The 21,976-nt window shown below is 36.9% G+C and overlaps 1 protein-coding gene across 8 annotated transcripts in view; it reads left to right on the top strand.

Annotated features, from left to right (window-relative positions):
* WAC (WW domain containing adaptor with coiled-coil) overlaps nt 1-21,976 on the top strand; it is a 76,080-nt gene that overhangs the window by 38,350 nt on the left and 15,754 nt on the right. For 6 of the 8 annotated variants that reach the window (XM_074358024.1, XM_074358022.1, XM_074358021.1 and 3 more), the window contains exons 4-7: nt 5,014-5,120; nt 11,060-11,175; nt 11,725-11,837; nt 16,080-16,388. In XM_074358024.1, coding sequence (XP_074214125.1) covers nt 5,014-5,120; nt 11,060-11,175; nt 11,725-11,837; nt 16,080-16,388 — 645 coding nt within the window. The remainder of the gene's footprint in view (nt 1-5,013; nt 5,121-11,059; nt 11,176-11,724; nt 11,838-16,079; nt 16,389-21,976) is intronic. The other 2 variants (XM_074358026.1, XM_074358028.1) reach the window with 1 other exon arrangement.

Below are 21,976 nucleotides of genomic sequence, written 5' to 3'. Positions count from 1 at the left end.
TAGAATGTGGAATCTAGTTCCTATTCATAAAGCTTCTGTTTCTGAAAATGACTTCTTAACAACTGATTCAGTTTTCTCTTGATTTTAAAGTCTTAGGCTAGTGTGCCTTGATACTTAAGATTTTTAATTATTAGGCTATGCCCTCTGAAAACACACATAGTAGACCTAAAGGTTACCTGATAACATCTATCAGGCTGGTAGAAGACATCACTTTCAGAGGTTAAGAGCTTAATTAATTGAGTGCTTGCTAACTTTTGAATTTTCATTGATATGAAGAATGACACTAAAGTGAAGTCTGTGTCTTTACCTCATGAGAGAGCAATAGACCTCATTTCTAATACACATCACGCTTACAGGGTACTCTCCTGTCATATCTTTGACAAATCTTTAGTGTGGCACTTTCATTTTATAGACTTACATCTTGCTCAAGAGTGTATGCAAATAAACGTCAGGACGTCTAACCCAGGCTTCTTAATGGATTACTCTGAGGATCATTTCAGTCAATGAGACGGGCCTTTTCTTTATTATTGCCAACAAAATTATGGATATTTCCATAGAAATCTCAACTTGTACTTTATAAATATGGTATTCTAGTAGTCCATATCAGTAGCTCCCTTTCTTTGTATTTTTCTGTAAAGCTGATTTTTAAAAACAGTGTTACGAGTTTCATCTGAAAGGTGCAAATTTTGGCATGGATCTGAGAGGAGTATTAATTTTTCTTTGTATCTAAGTGTGTTGGGGTCCTCAGACCACCCCCTACATTTGGTGATTCTCTTAAGAGGAGTCACAGGACCCAATGTATAGTCATTATCACGGCTGTAACTTAACCGGGAAAGAATACCAGGTACAGTCGGCAGCGGCAGAGGGCCTCTGGGGCGAGGTCTCGAGGACACCAGGTACAGGCCGCTGAGAGTCTTGCCCCAGTAGTCACACAGCACACGCTTTGTTCCTCCAGCGGTGAATTGTAACGCTTGTGAAATGCTGTCTACCAGGGAAGCTATTAGAGATTTAAGTACCCAAGATTTTAAGTGGATTTGAATTCTTAAGTAGGCACCTCTGCCTAGTTTGTACCAAAAAGTATGGATTCTCAGTAGGAAAGCAAGTGTTCAACATAAACCATATTGTCTGCACAAACTGCTTTGGCACAGTGAGCCACTCTTACCAGTTTTTGTTGTGCGAACCCTCCTGAACAGTAACTGTGCCAGCCAAGGATTACTTGTGCAAGCAGGCTTTGCTCAGGCAGTCACAGGCCTGCCGTGTTAACTTCCTTGCACACTGAGCTTTTCCTGATTTCTTCTGGATGGTGTTTATTCTTACCATGTTTACTGAAGAATTTATTACTACTGTATTAAAAACATGTTTAGGGTGTTCTACATAAATACATACCATCCAGCAAGATAAATTTAAAAGCAAACAGATGAAGAAACCAGGCATCTCAGATAGCAGCTTTGTTGGGAAATTTCCTCTCTCGTGTCACCTACATTTTGCTAGGTGCTTAGTAACCCTGTTTTGTCATATCATTAGCTTTATTGGGTCTCTGAATCTGCTTCTGGTGTCCCCTACAGGATGGATCCTATCCAAGGTTAAATCCTGGTCACTGCCGTCCCCCTTGCCATGCTGTCATTTTACTCTGAACTCATACTCCTTGTTTATTACGTGCATGGCAAAGGCAAGAGTACCCTCGCTTTCACCTCTAATGGAAGAGACCTCCAGCTCCTCTTCTGAATTCTCTGCTGACCATTTCCACTTGGATGTATAAAACCTTACACTCATCGTCTGTCCTGGTTCACCTTTCTCATCCACTTACAGGCATAGCTTGGAGAGATTGCAGGTTGGTCCCAGATCATTGCAATGAAGTGAATATTGATTGCAGTAGAGCAAGACCCAAGTTTCTTAGTTTTCCAGTGCACATGAAATCTCTTCACACTATATGTAGTCTGTTAAGTATGCGATAGCATTATGCCTAAAACACTGTACATACTGTAATTTTAAAATATTTTATTTCTAAAAAAAATAGCTGATCATTTGAGCCTTCAGGAGCCCTAATCTTTTTGCTGGTGGAAAGTCTTGCCTCGATGTTGCCGGCTGCTGACTGATCAGGGTGCTGAAGGTCGGATTGGCTACGGCAGTTTCTTAAAACAAGACAACAAGGAAGTTTGCTGCACTGGTTGGCTCTTCTTTCACAAACCATTTTTCTGTAGTAGCTTGCAGTGCTGTCTGATAGCATTTTACCCACAGTAAAACTTCTTTCAGAATTGGAATCATTTCTCTCAAACCCTGCTGCTGCCTTATCAGCTGAGTTTATGTGATATTCTGAATCCTTTGTTGTCATTTCAACAGTCTTCACAGCATCTTCACCAGGAGTAGCTTCCATCTCAGGAAACCTCTTTACTCATTTATGAGAAGCAGCTCCTCATCTGTTAGTTTTACCATGGGTTTTCAGTGGTTTAGTCCCATCTTCAGGCTCCTGGTTCTCTTGCTGTGTCCACCACACCTGCACTTACTTCCTCTTCTGAAGTCTTAGACCCCTCAAAGTCACCCCTGAGTGTTGGAATCAACTTCTTCCAAACTCCTGTTAATGTTGGTATTTTGATCTCTTCCCATGAATCACAAGTGTTCTTAATGGCACCTAGAATGGTGAATCCTTCTCAGAAGGTTTTCAGTTCCCTTGACTGAGATCCATCAGAGGACACACTGTGTATGGCAGCTGTAAGCCTTATGAAGTGTATTTCTTAAAGATCTGAAAAGTTGACGCTGTTCTTCGATCCATGGGCTACAGAATAGACGTTGTATTAACAGACATGAAGACAACAGTCATCTTGTACATATATCTTCATCAGAGCTCTTGGGTGACCAGGTATATTGTCAGTGAGCTGTAATATTTTGAAAGGAATCTTTTTTCTTAGCAGTAGGCGTCAGTGGTGAGCTTTAAAAAATACTCAGTAAATCATGTTGTAAAGAGATATGCTGTCATCCAGACTTTGTTGTTTCGTTTTGAGAGCATAGGCAGAGTAGATTTAGCATCATTCTTAAGGGCCCTAGGATTTTCAGAATGGTGAATGAACATTGGCTTCAACTTCAAGTCACCAGCTGCATTAGCCCCTGAGAGAGTCAGCCTGTCTTTGGAAGCTTTGGCTTCCCCTCTCTCTGAAAGTGGCGGAAGGCTGCTTCCCCTGCATTGACAGTCTGTCGTCAGTGAGCACCTTTGTGAATGAGCCCAGCCGGATCCCCTGGGGAACCTGCTGCAGCTCCTGTGTCAGCTCTGGCTGTTTCGTGTCATGAGGACATTCTCTTTCCTTAAACCTCGTGAACCAGCCTCTGCTCACTTGAGGCTTGTCTTCCACAGTTTCCTCACTTCTCTCAGCCTTCATAGAAATGAAGAGAGTTAGGGGCTTCCTCTGAATCAGGCTTTGGCTTAGGGCAGTGTTGTTGCGGGTTTGTCTTCTGTCCAGCTCACTGGAACCTTCTTCGTGTCAGCAGTAAGGTGGTTTTGCTTGCTTACCGTCTGTGTGTTCACTGGAGTAGCGCTTTTCATTTTTCTTCGAGAACTTTTCCTTTGCATTCACAACTTGGCTAACTGCAGGAGACCTACCTTTCTGCCTACATGCCTTCCTCACGAAGCTTAATCATTTCTAGCCTTTTGTTTAAAATGAGAATCATGCAACTCTTCCTTTCCCTTGAGCACTTAGAGTAGGGTTATTGTAAGGTTATTAATTGGCCTGATTTCACTATTGCATCTCTTGGAAGAGGAAGGCCCGAGGAGAGGGAGAGAGATGGTAGAGCCGTGGAACACACGCGTGCATCAGTTACACGTACTGTCTTACACGGCTGTGATTTGTAGCGCCTCTGAACAGTTACATTAGTAAATCAAAGATCACTCACCAAAGATCGCTAGAACAAATACAATAATAATGAAAAAGGTTGAAATATTGGAAGAATTATCAAAATATGACAGACACAAAGTGAGCAAATGCTGTTGAAAAAAATGGCATCAGTAGACTTGCTTAACTCAAGGTTGCCACAGACCTTCAATTGATAAACTCTTAACTGAAGTGCAGTAAAGCAAAGCCCAATAAAACAGAAGTAGGCCTGCAGTTTTTCCTGTTGATTAAAATAGTTAATTCTTGCTCATTTCTACTGTGACAGCTGTGGTTCTGACTGCTAATTAATGCCCGGGATCACCGTACCATCTAAATTGCTCTTCCCACTGTTGGTTTGTGTTCATTGTAGTGTAGCCTCCATACCACTGGCCAGCTCATTTTTGGGGGGTGGAAATGGAGTGGGGAGTTGAATTCTGCTACCTTCATGCTTAAAAATAAATACATAGAATGAAATTCAAATAACTAATAATTAGACTCTTGTGGTGGACCTTCTTGTATCATTAATGAAGTCTGGATTTTTGTATCTTGTCTTTTCTTAAGACAATAAAAACTATCATCTCTGGTCTCTGAGATGTGTAGATCACTTGTAAAACTTATGAGTTACTTTTAAGCAATTTCTAGAAAAGTTGGTCCTGTTAGGAGGTTTAATGTCACCTTCATAATCTTGAGAGCAAGCACCTTCCCTGAATCTTCTTGAAAATCTGACAGTTTTTGTTGAAATCTGGCAAAATTGTTCAAAAAAAAAAAAATCAAGTTGTGGAAACTAAGTTGAAAAATAATTGCTAAAATGTACTGGATAGTTGTGACTTAGTTTTCAGTTGAATTTTTTTGCCTTTTCTCTGTGTACGTTGTGTTTGTATTTCTCTAATAAAAATATATATATTTTTTAAACCTGACGTTGCCAGAAATGGTAAGGATGAGGGTTTGCTCATCTGTATATAAATAACATCGTTCCGTAGGCCATCAGCCGTGTATTTAGTGTGTGTTCTTTAAGCCATGTCTAGTGTATGTTCTTTAGGCTCACAAATACTTTTGTAGGAATGTGTATATATTCTTTTTCTTAGTAAAAGGTGAAAGATTTATTTGAACTTGTGTATGACTTATAATTTACTTTGCTTTTTATTTTTTTAAGGGACCAGTTACTCTCCACAAGAAAATTCACACAACCACAGTGCTCTTCATAGTTCAAATTCACATTCTTCTAATCCAAGCAATAATCCAAGCAAAACTTCAGATGCAGTAAGTATCCAAACATCCCTGATTGTTTTTTTGGAATATATTGCAAAAAACAATTTTTAATCAAAGTTGATCATTTCTTAAGGCTGGCTCATTAGTTCAAATGCATTATTAGTAGAACTGATAGTCAGAAGATGCCATCTTGTGATTATCAGCATTCCTGCATAGAACAAAATTTACCAGTGTGATAGTTGAGATATAAAGAACTTCAGATTGTGAAATTTGTGGTTTAACTTAAACAGTGCATGTTAATGTTGGTTTGGGAGCACGCAAGGGGGCCCTTCCAGCTTGGATGACGAAAGTATTAAAGTATATGTGATGCTAGCCAGCGGATTGAATATAACTCACCCAGTTGAAGAGGTCTGGAACTGTGTAGCCTAGAAAGGAATAGCACCTGCAAAGTGAAGCAGCATCGTGTGCTGGGAGAGTGTGGATTTTGAAAGTGAAAGAATGGCAGCAGCTCAGGTTACAGAGATAAGTGGGGCCAGATCAGAGTTCCGTAGCTTCCCGGGGAGTATGAATTTTATATAAAGACGGGAGAGCTACTGAAGGATATAATTGGTCAAGTGCCATATCTGTAATTTAAGAAACATAGGAGGGCAGTGTGGAAAACAGGAAGGAAGAGCACCAGAAGGCTGTAGAAGTGTAGGTTGAATCCAGCAGATACTGCCTTGGTTATTTGGGTGATCATCTTACCTTAGTCAGTATTGAAAGGCCTTTGGGATTTGTTATTTTTTGTCCCTTGTTGAGTCATTGTGGGTAGTACATTTCCATAGAAAATTGAGACATTGGTGATTTTCATAAAAATGAATTAGAATAGTTTCAAATATTGTATTAATGAGGGTTCATTTAGGAAAACAGAAATCATACTAGTTACTTTAGCACAGAGAGTTTCAAATACAGAATTGATTAAGCAGATATATTAACGGGTATTGTGGACTGAAAAAATGGAAAGAAACATTGAGGTAACACATGTATAGTGATGACCCCTGAGGTCTGGGGAGCAGAAGGAAGAGGTCGGGGTTATCAGAACCTAATAGCTCAGAAGAGAAGCCCTGCAGAGTTGGTGATAGTACCTCTAGAGGTTTGATGAAATAAGCTGGTTCTGATTCTGGGTGGAGAGCTAGAAATTGGAATCAGCTGTGGCTGCAAGGCTTCTCTTTTCTCCTGCCTCTTAGTCTTCCTCTAATGACCAGTATTGGCAGATTTTAACAGGAAGCCAGCTGGCTAAATAGAATATGATTTGCATTATCCCAGCAACACAGAACAGAGAGAGTATAGAAGAGTGGCGTTGAGACTGAGCAGCTTGATAAACCTTCACAGGTGTTATCATCACACTATTCGATGCTAAATTGTGTTCACTAAGACCTAAACTCAGAATTTTACGGTGAGCATCTCTATTTGTATGAAAAATGGCCCCATTAATTTAACAAAGTAGCACTTAATCACTGCAAATTCAGATTTGATATTTGCTATTAGGACAGAGGCAGGCCATGTGAACATTGTTTTGAAGAAAAAATTCCTTATTCAAGTAAAACAGTTTCTGATTATTTTGATTTTCAAGAAATGGATCAACATAATAAAATCGGAAAGAATGAATAATAGCCATCAGATAAAGCTTGAAAGATCCAAATTCTAAAGGGTGTCAGGGGATTTCACCATGTGAAGAGAATCTGAAGATGGATTAAATGTTATGTGTTTTCAGAATCAAGGTTACCCTTTATGTAGATTTCAACTCTAGGTATATAATTAACCTTCAAATAGTGATCTTTTTCATTATAATGTACCCAGTGGGCATGACATTTTTACAAACTGTAAATTTAATCTTACCAAGATGTTGGGTTTTGAACATTTCTGAAGGTTATTTATAAACTGACTTATTCTTTGTTTTAAAATCACTTCTAATGGAAGTTTTTGAGTAGTAGAGTAAAACAAAATATTTTTATCATGAAAAAAGAGATGAGTATTAGGTAACTCAGGTCAACGCATCTTAAAAACCAGGTTAAAATGGAATACAGTTTTTTTAAGTGGATTTTAATTTTCTCTTTGTGCTTTTGAAGTTTTAAATCTGTCTGAAAATCAGCAGTATTATTTGGAGTTCTGTACACAGACATTGGGTTATATGGATGATTTACATTTATCAAGTTAACTGTTGAAAGTCAAGTTGAAATTACCTTATTTTTTCTGTAGTAGATTAAGACATTCATATGTAGTTCCCTGCTAAGTTCTGTGGTGAACATTCATTGTGTGTTTAACACAGAACCTAGTTCATGGTAAATATCGAGGCCTTGTTGAATTTAGATATTTAGCCTTGTTGAATGCCTCCTCTTTCTGAATCTAAATCATGATAGGACTTAGAGACACCAGATAGGCTGCTTTAGATTATGTTATGCATATTTGTGATTTTAAGAGACCTCTTTATTCAAAGAAGCTCTTTATTTAGAAAAATGTTTTTATTTCCATTTAAAGACATGTTAATTAGAATCTTCCCTTGTAAGTACTGTTTACCAATTTATATTTGCTGGAAGTGCTTTAAATTCAGTCCTAGATTACTTTGCATTTATACTCCAACTCCTCTTGTTATTAAATATCTTCCAGAGGTTTTGAGACTCTTAGGATCTATTCTCTGTAACCAACCAATCTTACTTGAAGATACTCTGCTTAGTCAGAGAACTCTTAGAACTCCACAGAATTCTTTGTTACAGTGAATTCCATCTTTGTTGTTATTAAATGAACTATTCTTTATTAACAGTTCTTAATTAAATTCTGAGATTAACACTTTGTTTTTCATAGTTTAACTTTGAGAAGAAGTGTTGGGACTCTATTTTGGAGAGAAAGTAAATAGGAAGATGCTTTTTAATTTAAGAGAAGAAACCAGCATCATTCTAAGAGTCATAAAAGACATTTTGAATTGGAAGAGCAGACTGGTACTTCAGTAACTATTTATGCCGTTTTAGAGAGCCATTGTCATACTTTCTAGCCTCAATACCTCTCTAGTCATAAAAATTGAGAGCTTTTGTTTATGTGGACTCTATCATCAATGTTTACCATATTAAAACTGAAAACTGAAGGGGAAGGTATAGCTCAAGTAGTAGAGTGCATGCTTAGCATACACAAGGTCCTGGGTTCAATCCCCGGTAATTCCTCTAAAAAAAAAAAAGGAAACCTAATTACCTCCCTGCCCCCCAAAATGAAAATAAAATAAAACAAAAATTTTAAATTAAAACCCAAATTTGGGAAAAAATAATTTATTAAAAAATCATAAAGCTATTACATGTCGACATAGGTAATAATTTTATTAAACTTTCTGAAAAAGAAATAGACATCGAACATCTTTTTAATGCCTGCCTTTAATGGGAGAAGATGCCTAGAATTTCATAGCTGTTACACATTCAATCTTTCGGATCTCTTCTGTGGCCTCTGGGAAAACTCCACTGTGTTCTTGTGATGGACTGAGGAGGAAAAAGGCAAAATTGTCTTAGTATTATTATGAAAATAGTTTTGATTCTGTGAATGATCTCAGGGTCCCTCAGGGGTTCCTGGATGGCATTTATTGAACCTTAGAGCGCATGTTGGCAACTATAACAAGCCTAATTTAGAAAACTTGAAATGTTTGCAGGCCTTTTGTTTAATTCTTAATTTTAGATACTCTTTCTTTAAAGTCAAGAAACCTGAGAATCTAATATATAACATGGTAACATGGTTGATAACACTGTCTTGTTTAATTGAAATTTGCTGAGAGAGTAGAACTTAAATGTTCTCACAAAAAAGAAAACTGAGGTGACAGAGACGGTTGTGTTAATTAACTGGATGAGCAGATCCCTTTCACAGTGTATAGATCCCACATCATCACTGTGTGCTTGGGAGTAATAGCTCGGTGGTAAGGTGCATGCTGAGCACACACAAGGTTCTGGGTTCAATCCCCAATACCTCCATTAAGAATAGTAATAATAATAAAATAAAAAGTTTTAAGAAGATCATTACTGTGTGCACTTTAAATATCTTACAGTTTTGTCAGTTATCCCTCAGTAAAGCAGAGAAAAATGCAATGGGAAAAAAATTTAACACCTGCTGTTGAATATCAGCATTTTAAAAGTTATCCTGTGAAAGTTTCTTTTTTTCCTTAACTCTTTTCCTTTTGAGGATAGAGGTAGGGTGGAGAAGATAAAGTTGTTACTAGTATGTGGTTGTAAGGCTGTACTCTGGAGCACATTTTGTTAAGTAAGACATTAATTTGTCCTAACCTAGAATTCGGTAGACCCCATGATCTTCAAGGTTCTGGTCTGTGAACTTTTAACTGACCTGGAGGTTGTGCCAGAATGAAAGTTAACTGTCATGAAAGACACTGTTTAATTGAGCTGTGGTGTGTGTTTGTGTTTTAAAGCAAGACCTTTGGCTAGGGGAGCCGTGTGTTGATAGATACTCTGATGCAAGCTCCTTGTCTCCTCTAGGGCAGGGTTCACACAACCATCACTTTGAAGAGCACTGGTTTGGAGCACTCTGATCTACTCTGGTGTCTTCTGTCCACCTGCCTCAGAGCTCCTTCTGCCTCTTCAGACCAAAGTAGTGATCCTGTGTAATCACTTGCCCAACAAACCAAATCTTCTAGATACATCCATAGAGGGGCTCAGCTTGCATAACAAGGAATAGGGGGTGGTTGGTGGTGAATAACCTTTTGAATTTGGCTTTTTGTGATTGGGTTCTTGTAGTTTGGTGAAGCCTCCTTCTGGAAGCTAGAGGAATTGAGAATTAACTCTCCACCAATTTTTTCTTTTGGAAAAAGAAGGTTTGGAAGCACAGGGCTGATTTCCGTTATCTTCATTATTTTGAAACATAAACCTGAGAGCAGAGTTTCTCATTCAACTATCCTCAATATTATTATGACATTCCCCCAAATTGGTGCTGATTTAATGCAAATAATAGATACCTGGAAATCTGGGGTTTGATCATTTTCTTCTACCATTAATTAGTTTTGTGACCTATGGACAACTAGTAAGTTCTCTCAGGGCGTTCCTGCGTGGTAAGATTAAAGCTGAGTTGGCAGTGCATCAGAGTTCCTTTCCTCAAGCTTTAAGATCGTGTCCCTGTGCACCATGGTGAACCCAGAAGAAGGATGGGCTGCCAGAGGATATCCTTATTTCATTTTAATCTCAAACCTCCTTTGAAAAAAGGGAAATTTATCTAGACGTATGCTTGGGGTTCTACCAGATTTCTTGGAGCTGGTGCAGGCACTTAAACATTATATTTACTGAGATTAGTTCCATGAGAATTGGGCCTTTCTGATTTCATTGTAATTTTACAGTGCCCTGTAAAATTCCCAGCAAGAAACTGTACCTGAGAACTTTTGGAAGCTAGACCAGTTTTAGTTACGGGAGAATGAGTGAAACTGCTGATCCAGTGTATTATGTGAGACAAGATTTAGTTAATACTTGACCATCTCATGGATTTTTGAAGGTGAAACAAGTTCATAACTTTTAATTAGCTTTGTGTTTACATTAAAGTTTTCCTGTGTGCTTGTTTTTCTTTTCTTTTTAACTGAGTAACAGTGAATACATGCAGGTTGTTGTCGGTTACACTATACGTGATTACTGTCGTGCCTTAAAGATGCGCTCTCATTCCATCAAACCAGTCAGCAGTTACAACTGTGATCATGGGGAGCTTCTGTAATGCTTTTCTGAAGTCAGGATGACATTAACTTCACATCTGTCTTCCTGTGTCTAATAAACTACTCATTAATATTTTATGAGGTTTTCCATTGTTATCCTTGAAGGTTTTCATAGACTTAAGTTCTCCCGAGATGTATATGCAGGTAATTAGATCTTTCTTCAGGGCACCTCTAAGTCTTTTTCCATATCTATGCTTTGAAAACCATTGACATTCTTGATATTTCATATCAAGTGATGGTATTAACATTTTCTAATTTCTAAAAATGTATTTTTAAGCCTTATGATTCTGCAGATGACTGGTCTGAGCATATTAGCTCTTCTGGGAAAAAATACTACTACAATTGTCGAACAGAAGTTTCACAATGGGAAAAACCAAAAGAGTGGCTTGAAAGGTATTTGCTCTTAATCTAATTGAACAGAATTTCTTTTGATTCTACATTTGGATTCTGCTTAACATTCTAATAAGTTTAAGTATTTTAGTGTGATGCTCATCACTCCTCTTTAATTGCAGTAGTTGACCCATTGTCTTTGTTTTCCATAATTTCCCTTTACCTTAAAAAACAAAAAAACTAGGACAGATAAGCAACTGTCCAGAAGGGCCTTGTGAACAGTCAGTATATTTAATTAAAAACTTTATATTGATCTACACTTATACATCTTACAGTTTGTACTTTATAATTCTTGTAGGAATATTTTTCCTTCATACATGTAGAATTATTATTAGGGTTTGGGTTGCAGGGTTAATGGTATATAAGTAATTGGTATAATACTGCCACCAGTGGGAAACATTAATGTTGTTTGCTGTATCCTATGTTCCACACCAGTTAAATGATACTACTTTTATTTTCCATATACCATTTTTTTGAGTATTTGGCCAGAAGTGTTAAATGTAAATTCATTGCCCTTGTTGTAATTTTTATGGGTTTATTTTTTATTTTTAGAGAACAGAGACAAAAAGAAGCAAACAAGATGGCAGTTAATAGCTTCCCAAAAGATCGGGATTACAGAAGAGAGGTGATGCAAGCAACAGCCACTAGTGGGTTTGCCAGCGGAAGTAAGTGTTAATTTTTTCTTTGAACCAGTATAATGTTTGATTCATTTACTCTACGTATTTATGCGCATAGCCATTTATATATGTAAACTAAAATAAATAGAAGCAAAAGTTTCTATCACGTTGGATCTGTCCTCTTAACCTACGTTATTTTATTTCTTGAAAAGGGAAAGGGAGAGTACACAGTATGAATAGTACACAGGTATGTAGTCATGACTACATAAAATGGCTGTAATGCCACTGAGTTGGTTAAAAAATAAAATTTCATGTTGTGGATTGACTTCTTTTTAAAATAGCCCCCTCCTTACCCCCAGTTAAACTGGACACTGCAAAACTCCCTGGGTTTCAATCTAATAATTGAAGCACAGATATATACAGAAAGTGACATAAAGTACCTGTTGGTGTTTTGTGTTACCAGTGAGAAACTTATTTATCCTTCTGTTTGGAAGTGGATTTCACCATGATCATAGATCTGTGTATTATCTCCACCCTGTGGGCATACCTTAATGTTCTTTTGTGGTCAGATTTTGTTCAAGTGGGGCAATATGGGTAGCATACATTTATTTTTTAATTCAAGTAAAATTTAAACTTTGAAGATTTCACTAAACATTCTAGTCCCAGTGGCTTCCCTTGCTCAGCATAAAATTTAAATGCCACTTAGAGTTCTTAGACTATCAATTTTGAAATTTTGAGAATTTGATGATGTGTTTTGGGAATTCTTAGACTTAACTGTTTGAACTCTCCTTCTGTAGCTCAGAACAAAGAAGTAGAAGATATACTTGGTACCAGCAGAGGATACTGAATTTTTGATAGGAAAAATTAGTTCTGCAGGACTGAAAGTTTCAAATGTATTCCTTGGAACATTTTACTTTTTATATTAGTGAAATTGTACTTAATTCTTAGGAAATAATAATGATTTAAAGTATCAAAGTTAGGAAGTTAAGAATATTATATTTTGAGAAAGAAGACTTGGGTTGTAAGTTACTGTGCCTTTGGCAAATAACTAAAAAAATGAGAGATTTTCCTTTCCAGGTTTAAAAAAAAAAAAAAAGTACCCAGCTTGTGGCCCTCCTGAACAAATTGTGGGTATCAAGAGTGACTAAATGGGTGTAAAAGTAATATTTTTAGTTATTAGATCAGACCTCTCTACATAGTGGCTGATGATTCCCAGAGAGGAAAAATTGTAGAGGCTAGTATGTACATTCTTTCCAAAATAACCTATCATTTAAGTCACTCGTCCTCTCTTGGAGTAATTAGGGATCTGATGGAAATGTCAATGGAAGTGAAAATACTGTTTTTGTCTGTTTAATAAACCATCTTTAAGGAAATAAAATCAGAGTTGTGTTTTTAAATTATCTGCGTGCATTTTTTTTTCTTTCAGAAGCGAAATCATTTCCCCCCCCTTTATGATTTCAGAAGTCAGGCATGTTATTAAAAGTAGAGGGGGAAGTATTTTCATCTCTGACTCAGGAGCACTTGGGAACATACACTTTTTTCTAGCTACATATAAATGTGTATAAAAGTTACGTATGTATGTATTTTACACCAAAAATCAGATTATCTTACTGTATTTAACCTTTTGTGTTCAATAATATTTCAAGGATATGTTTCCTTGTCATTTTATAATTCAACATTTGTTATATCATTGCATGGTGTTCCATTTTTTGAATGTGCCCTCATTTAAAAATAATCCTCTATCCATGGATACTGGGGTGGTTTTTAGCTTTTTCCTGCTGTAAACGGTGCTGTTACTCCTCTCTTTGCTCACTTATCTGATTACTTCCTTAGCTAATAAATTCCTGAAAGTGTAAATGAAGAGTCAGTGTCTGTGTTTGTGTTGAAATGTAATCATATATTATTACACTGTTTAAGTAATGTTGGAGAAAGGGCTTTAGCTGTAGCTGTATGGCTGCTGCTTTTAACTGGTCAGCTAAGCTGTATTTAGTGTGGTAGTAACGGTCAGTAAGCCATTTAAGTGCTTAACTCTGTCTATCCAGAAAATGCTGGCAGAGTTTTCCCTTATATGTCCAGTACATTGTGGTCGTGTAGGTTAGGGCTTAAAGCTTTCCTAACAGCCGATAAAGGAAGTATGTCTGTGTATGTGTGGAGGGGATGATTGGGAAGATATTATATATAAAGAGATAAAGGTAGAAAAACTTTGAGTGTTTTTGTGTGTTTGAGGTTTTTTTGGGGGGTGGGCAATGCAGCAAATAATTCATCCACAATATGACATTGAAATTGTATGGATAAATTTTAAATTTGATATTACTGGGCTGCTGTAATTGTGCTGAAATAATTGTACTGTTGATGATTTTTATTATCTTTAATCTGTGCCCCAGAGTGATTGCTCTATCGTTAGAAAAGCTTTAACTTGTGGTCCCTCAAGAGTGACACTAATGACAGTCTGGGTTAGTTAATTCTAGTGGGATTCTGTCCTGTGCTGTAGGATGTCGAGCACCATACCTGGCCTCTACGTACAGATCCCAGTAGCACACCCCTCCGCTCCCCAGTTGTGACAACCAGAAATGTCTCCAGACACTTGCTAAATGTTCTTGTTGTAAGGGGTGTGCAAATACTCACTGCTTTTGTTCACTGTATTCTGTCTCCAGTTGTGAGTAATAGAAGCTGTTGCGACTGTAGCTTCTCATTTGCTGTAATGCTCCTGCCGATTATTTTTTCCCCAAGGCTTGCACACGCTAGGAGTGTCTTTAATTTTCATCTGAACGCATTTACTTGATACATTTTGGCTGTAGTCATACAGAACTGGAAGGGAGTTTTCTTGGTGAGGAAATAAAAGTGCTAGGTAATGAAGTGACAGAGTTGGTGGATTGGGGGATTAGTATTGTTATCTATCTGTCCCTAAAAACTTCTATTGTGATAGTATTCCCTTTAGGAAGAAACTCTAGAAGAAATTTTTTTTTTCCAGTTTTATGTGCATGCAGGTTGATAGTTTAGTGGTAAGTTAGTATCACGTGGCACGTGTTTGTAACTGCTGTGATAGCTCAGCCTGTGTGTTCATTTTCTGTTAAGATAACATGTTCATTGTTTGTAGCACTGAATTTCATTAATTAAGTCATTAAGTCAAAAGAGGCCTTGTTTTGATTTGACTGAAAATTTTCAGCAGTACCCACCCAGTACCTTTCGTTTGGATGTAACATGTAGAAGTTGTGCATTGATGACTTGAAAACTGACTTGCAGTTTAAGCAATTGTCCTTCTTTGTGCTGTCATGGTCTCTAGACTTGGAGGAACCAGGAATTGGAATAAACGACACAGTATTCAACAGGGAGGGCATCCTCTGGTAATACTGCCATTATGTATCATATGCCTAAGATCTTAAGATGTTTTTCTCCTTGGAAGTTGCTTGAATCCTTTAGTTACTGATAAGACTATTTAATTTAGGCTAAAGATTTTTTTTGATAACTATAAATTTTGTTACTGTGATTGTTGAAATTTTCCTTCTCTTGTACTCTTTGCGTAAGCAAAAGTACTTTTGAATTTAAAATATTTTTGTGGCTTTAGATTGGAAGAGGATCTGTTTTTAATATAACTGATGATACCAGGTAGATTTTTCTGACTTTGCTGCAAATGTAGGGCTTCTGTTTTCAGATGGCATTATCTATAACTTGATTTTATAGCTAACCTCTGGTATTTGTTAGCATTATTAAAAATTTGAATTGATTTACTTATTGAATGCGGAGTTCCTTGTAAGTTTAGCCATCCCGAAGTAAGGTCATTTAAGCCCTTGTAGCAACTACTTCAGAGCCCACTAATTAGCTACTTTAGTATTTAAAAAAGTCAGGCTAATAAAGCTGTTTCTTTGCAGTTGAACCACTGTGGGTCAATTATTAGAACCGAGATCCGTATTTTAAAAGAATGGACCATCTACTTTTTCTAGTTAAAAAAAATTTTTTTTTGAGTAAAATGTTATAACTCCATATATTGATCTTTTAAAAAATGTTTCATTTGAACTATCGTGTGGTTCTAAAGAATCCCCCCAAACTAAGTAGCCCATTTGAAATCTGAGTATAGATTAATATTTATAGTTGAGCTAAAATTCATCTTCCAATATTTAGATATTTATATGCTAGCAGTAAAACTGCAGACACTAACTGGGCTTGCAGTTTTATAAAAAGATACAAGTATGTTGCTAAATTAGCTGATGTTAAAGACAGGATTCTAACGTAATCTTTTTTCTTCCCCCTTCCGTCATTCCAACATCTCTTTTTCCGAACTCTGAACTAAAGTGGAAGACAAGCATTCCAGTGATGCCAGTAGTTTGCTCCCACAGAATATTTTGTCTCAAACAAGCAGACACAATGACAGAGACTACAGACTGCCAAGAGCAGAGACTCACAGTAGTTCTACGCCAGTACAGCACCCCATCAAACCAGTGGTTCATCCAACTGCTACCCCAAGCACTGTTCCTTCTAGTCCATTTACGCTACAGTCTGATCACCAGCCAAAGAAATCATTTGATGCTAATGGAGCATCTACTTTATCAAAACTGCCTACACCCACATCTTCTGTCCCTGCACAGAAAACAGAAAGAAAAGGTATGCCTTGTTACTAGATGCTGCACGTTGAACTGTAGTTTCTGAGTTTCTGATGATATTACATTATTTCCGTTAGCTTAAATAAGACTCTTACTTATAAATTCTTTTTAAAAGCCTTTCAGAATGTTACTGCATAGATTTAGATCTAGAATTAGCCATATTTAGTTTTTTCTTTTAATTTTTAATTTTGAAGCCTCAGAACTGTTTTTTTGCCTTTGACACTTTGAAGTCAAGTGCTTAATAATATAACAGTAATGGTTTAAATAACTTATTAAATGACTGTCCCATCATGTTTGTATAAGGTAATTTTTGGTTTTTGTGATAATTGTCTTAATGGTTTAGTTTAGAAAATTGTCTCAATTTTCTATTAAAAATTAATATGAACGGAGACATTTTAAAACTTGTTATTTCCACATAACATGCAACTGTTGGTTTCAGTTTGTGAATTAGAAAATTGAGTTATGGACCACAAGATAAGGAGTCTTTATGTCTGAATTAGGACTTGAGTCTGAAGAGCAGAAGTTAAACACAATTTGGGTTACAAAATTTATCCTGCTTTGTGCTAATAACCATAGAATGTTTAAAAATGTTAAAAGAAAAATTGTGACAACAACTACTTCAGAGATGAAGCTGGGTGATGGGAGAAGTGTATTTGCATAGACTACTCCCAGTCTCAGACTTACACTGTTTTAAGAAACTAGAGAAATCAAAAGGCAATAAATAAATACATTTTTATATACCCATTAGCAGACTAATTAGCAAAGTAGCATCAGTAAATATTGAGGTATTTTATGTCCTCTGGGTTTTAGGAGATGTTTCATGGACCTGATGAGTCCTTAAATTTTGGGGCTATTGTCTGACTAGTTCATATTGATTTAATTTGTTGACAGAGGATTTTTTTTTTTTTTTTTTTTTTTGCTTCTAATTTCCTCTCCTTTTATGCATGTCATTTGAATTTCCCCGATGGCAGTTGTTACACATTAGTAAACCATATTTTTATCATATAGTGCAGGTTATCCCAAATGTCAAAGTCCTCAAAGATGGTTTGTGTCAAAATTCATATGTACAAGTCATCTTTACCATGATGCAGAATTAAATTTACAAAAGAGAATACTTGAGAGAGAAAATGCATTGTTAGTGTAGTAGTACTTTCTAAAGGGTGTTACGGTTTTTCAGTTCTGCTAATTTTGATTATTTGGTTACAGAAAAATTTATTTTAAAAAGCCATGTCAGTTTCAAAAACATTCTTCAGCCTTTTAAAAGGTCTTTGGTCTTTATCTCATTTCACCTCTTGCTCATTTAACAAACGCCTTTTAGCTCTTACCTCCTTTCTGGAGTCTTCCTCCCTAACCTCTGGGATGCTGCTGCTCTTCTGTTTTCCTGGTTCTCGTCTCTTCCTGCCCTTCAGATAGCAGTAGAGTTCAGTCTTCACTGTGTTTTGTTCCTTTTTCTTGCTCAGCGTGTTCTCTTTTGCTGGACAGTGATTCTTGTGACTACCTTGTCTACATAAGTGACTCCCAAATCTTTATTTCTGTCTCACATGTATCTGTTTCCCTCTCTAAGCAATTTGGTATTTTGTTACATCTCCCTAGAGTACAGTGTGTCCTTTCCCCACAGTTCTTAGGTTCTCAGTGACAACACTGTCCCCATAATTCTTCCATGCTCTTCAGCATTCTTGGCCACCTACGTCTCCCCATCCATCAGCAAACCTTGGTTTCTTCCTCATCAGTCTTACTTGTGTGTATCCTTTCTCTTGTTACTGAGACTCAGGCCATCTCTCTTGAAACACTCTTGTGATTACTGCTCCGCTGCCTTCCAGCCAGTCTGTCCCCTTAGTGCGGAATCATAATGAAATTAAGATGTGATTGTTATATTTCCTTGCTTAAAATTTTCTCATGGGTTTCTGTTGTCCATTGACACTTGACAGTCTAGTTGCAGTCAGTCTTACTAGCTTGATATTTCACCCTTAACATTCCCAATAATTCATCTGCTGCCAATTTGTACATTTTTTAGGTCATGTTATGCTCTTTCATTTTTTTAGCCTTTGCTGAAAAGGACATATTCTTTCCTCCATTCCCATCCTGTTGAACTCAGTACTCTTTAAGACTCAGCTTTGATCTCTTGAGTTCTCAGTGTCAGTTAACCTCTCCTAATCTGTGTTTCTCAAACACTTGTGTTTGTCTGTTGTAGTACTTACCACTTGATAATTTTAGTTCCTTCAGTTAGACTATCCTGTATAGTGTTAGACATTGTATTTATTGCATTTGGTACTTTGTTCATATCCCCCACCCCCTTGCAAGCTTGAAGCACCGTTCCTGACAGACTCCACGTAATTAAAAATTAACTGTGTACCAGGTTTGATGCAAAGTGTTTTGCATACATTTTCAGTTTATTCCTTAAAACAAGATTGTGAAGGCAAGTATTGTCTATTAGATATGACTAGCCTGAACATTGCTAAAGCTTGAACACATGGTTTAAGATGGAGCTTCTCCAAAATCCATGTTCTATCCATAAAACTGTACACAATGAAAGACGGCACATATCATGGGGTGATTCAAGTCTAAATTCTGCAAAGTATGTTTGCTGGTCACAAACTTTATGTGAAAATTTTATATATAATAATTTTAAACTTACAGGAAGAAACTCTGTTACCTTAGAATTACCTTATGTATATATATGGGAAATAGTAAGCATTTCCCCTTACATGTGAATTGAAGTTAAGTAAATTGTATAACAATTTGGATCTTTTCAGATTGTTTTCCAGTTAGTCTAAATTTGTGAATCATCCATTAATTTAAAATACATTTTTTTCATCAGTGGAGAATCTGTATTTAAATTAAGCTGCCTATTGACTCTTCTTATCAACATAGTGATTTCCTTGTTGGCTTTTCCTTCAATAATTTATATTAAGAGGTTGATGGTTCAAATAAGAGAGGTCTCTTGGTCTAAAGTGCTGATAGTAGCTAAGCTGCGCTTAAGGATCTCAGCAGTATGATGCTGTGTTAAATAATGCAAGAGCAGGATGTTCGTCTTAACCACTGCTTTATTCCTGGTACTTTACAAATAACAGGCAGTCAGTAAGTAATTGTCATTAGTGGATAAATAACTGAAAGAATGATAACGAGTGTGTTGAGGATTGGAGAAGCACCTGCATTGGTCATGGTTTAAAAAATATATTTGGAGAAAAAGAAGAATGTTACATGTGTTGTGCATCTAATTAAAGGATAGCAGCAATAGATTTATGTCTGTTTGATGCCAGTTTGTCTTTTGATGAAAGGAACCTAAGGTCAGTCAGTCTGGGCTTGCTTGAGGGACAGAAGTGTGGAGAAGCTATGGTGCTCTGTGGTCTTGGAGGAGATAGTCCTGATGTTAGTAAGGCTGAAACAAGGGTGTTAGGTACCTCCTTTCTCATTTATATCTGTTTGTTATGGTAGCATTTGAACATCTGTTGGCAAGATTTCTTCCTTGGACAGCTGTATAACAAAGTACAGAGAAACTGATGTGCTAGAAAATAAAAATCTAAAACTGGTTTTTGTCAGTTGCCACCTCATTGACCATTCTAAACTGGTTCTCACTCTGCCCTCTTTTCCAGATTTGGGAAATGACAGAATAGACAGGAGATGTGGGTCCTTGTTTTTTGCTTTGGCCAAATAAGTGCCAGAGTTAGAAGAGTTAAATGACTTTAAGTTTCTTATTTAATATTTAAGAGTTATGATTTATTAGCATAAGTTACTTTGAAAAGTAAATCAAGTAGCCACAGAAGCAGGCCTGTCAGTGACCTCAGGCCAGGGCTCAGAAAATTAGCATGCCTAAAGCGTCACTTAGTTACGTGCGGGTTTTAAAGTCTTAATCTAATGGGAGGGAGGATTAGTCACTCACATGAGGTATGAGTTCCTCACTTGGAACAAACTTCCTTTTTGTGTTTTGATGGCATTTGTAGCCGGGGTGGAATATAAGTGAACCTGAAGACTTTCCCATGTGTGTTGAGACAGTAGCGGTGGTCTGTTATAGCCCACGTAGAAGCTGGCTGTAAGTGGGCCGCATTCAGTCCTCTGCTGCTTTAAAACTACTTTTAGGATTACTCAACATTCATGTACAGTTAGACCAATTGGCCGTAAAGGTACTCAAATATTTGTTGACTAACTGAAAACATTAGTGGAGGAATTGAGTCTGATTTGGTCAATTACACTTCAACTTAATAAAGATGGCGTTTTGAACAGTGGGGCACGGGGAATACTGATGAAAGAACATTAGAAAATATTGTTTATAACTTGAGGAGTGAGGAGGACTTTTTTAATCAGGACCAAAACACATTGCCTTTAAAAAAAAAAAAAACAAGGTTGGCAAATCTGGCCGCATAAGACATTTAAAACTTCTGTATGACAGATACAGTAAACAAAGGTTGAAAAATACATCAAATTGGGAGAAAGCATTTGCAACATACATAAATAATAGTGTATTAAGGGTACATTAAGAATTCATCAAAGCAATATGAAAAAGACAATCCTGTAGAAAAATGAGCAAAGGATGTGAACAGGCAGTTACAGAAGAGGAATTTCACATTGCCAGCCTTGCCTTAAAACAGTTAGAAAAATTAACTCAAAATGGAACGAAGGCCTTAACTTAGGAGCTAGAAACTAGAAAACTCGAAAAAGAGCTAAAAAATAAAACAAGTGAAAATCTTCATGACATTGGATTTGTTTAGTGATTTCTTCGATGTGACACCAAAAGCACAGGTAACAGAAGAAAAAAATGAATTGGACTTCATCAAAATTGAGAACTTCGGTGCATCCAAGGACACTCTAGAGTGAAGAGACAACCCATGAATGGGAAGAAATATTTCTGTGATAATCTGATAAGGGATTAATATCCAGACTATACAGAGTCCTGTATATAACTCCACAACAAAATGAGACAGCCAAGTTCAAAAATGAGCAATGGAATTGAATAGACGTTTTTCCAGAGAACACATTCTGATGGCAAATAAGCACATGAAAAGGTGTTGAACGCCACTAGTCATCAAATCAGAACCACAGTTGAAATATCACTCCACACTTAGTAGGATGACTATTATTTAAAAAAAAAAAACAAAAAAGTGTTTTTGAGGCCATGGAGAAATTGGAACCCTTGCACGTTGCTGGTAGGAATGTGAAATAACACAGCTGCTGTGGAACACTTTGGCAGTTCCTCAAAAAGTGAAGCATAAAATTAACCATAGAATCCAGCAGTTCCATGCCTAAGTATATAGTCAAAAGAATTGAAAGCCAGAGAATCAAACAAGTATTTATATACCAGTGTTCACAGCAGCACTATTCACAGTAGCCAAATGGCGGAAACAGTCCCCATGTCCAGCAGCAGATAAAGAATAAAGTGTGGTACATATCATGCAGCAGTACTCAGCCTTAGAAAGGAACGATGTTCTGATACGTGCTGCAGCGTGGGTGGGGCTTGAAAATTTTATGCTAAGTGAAACAAAAGTTATGCTAAGTGACATAGAAGGACAAATAGTGTACAATTCCACTTACAGGAGGTACCTAGAATGAGCCAATTCAGAGACGCAAACTAGTGCTTACTGAGGGGCTTGGGAG

The sequence above is a fragment of the Camelus bactrianus genome, chromosome 35, assembly GCF_048773025.1.
Source record: "Camelus bactrianus isolate YW-2024 breed Bactrian camel chromosome 35, ASM4877302v1, whole genome shotgun sequence".
In the NCBI taxonomy this organism is placed as follows: Eukaryota; Metazoa; Chordata; class Mammalia; order Artiodactyla; family Camelidae; genus Camelus; species Camelus bactrianus.
The sequence above is the reverse complement of the archived record's forward strand: the minus strand, read 5'-3'. Positions and strand labels throughout refer to the sequence as shown.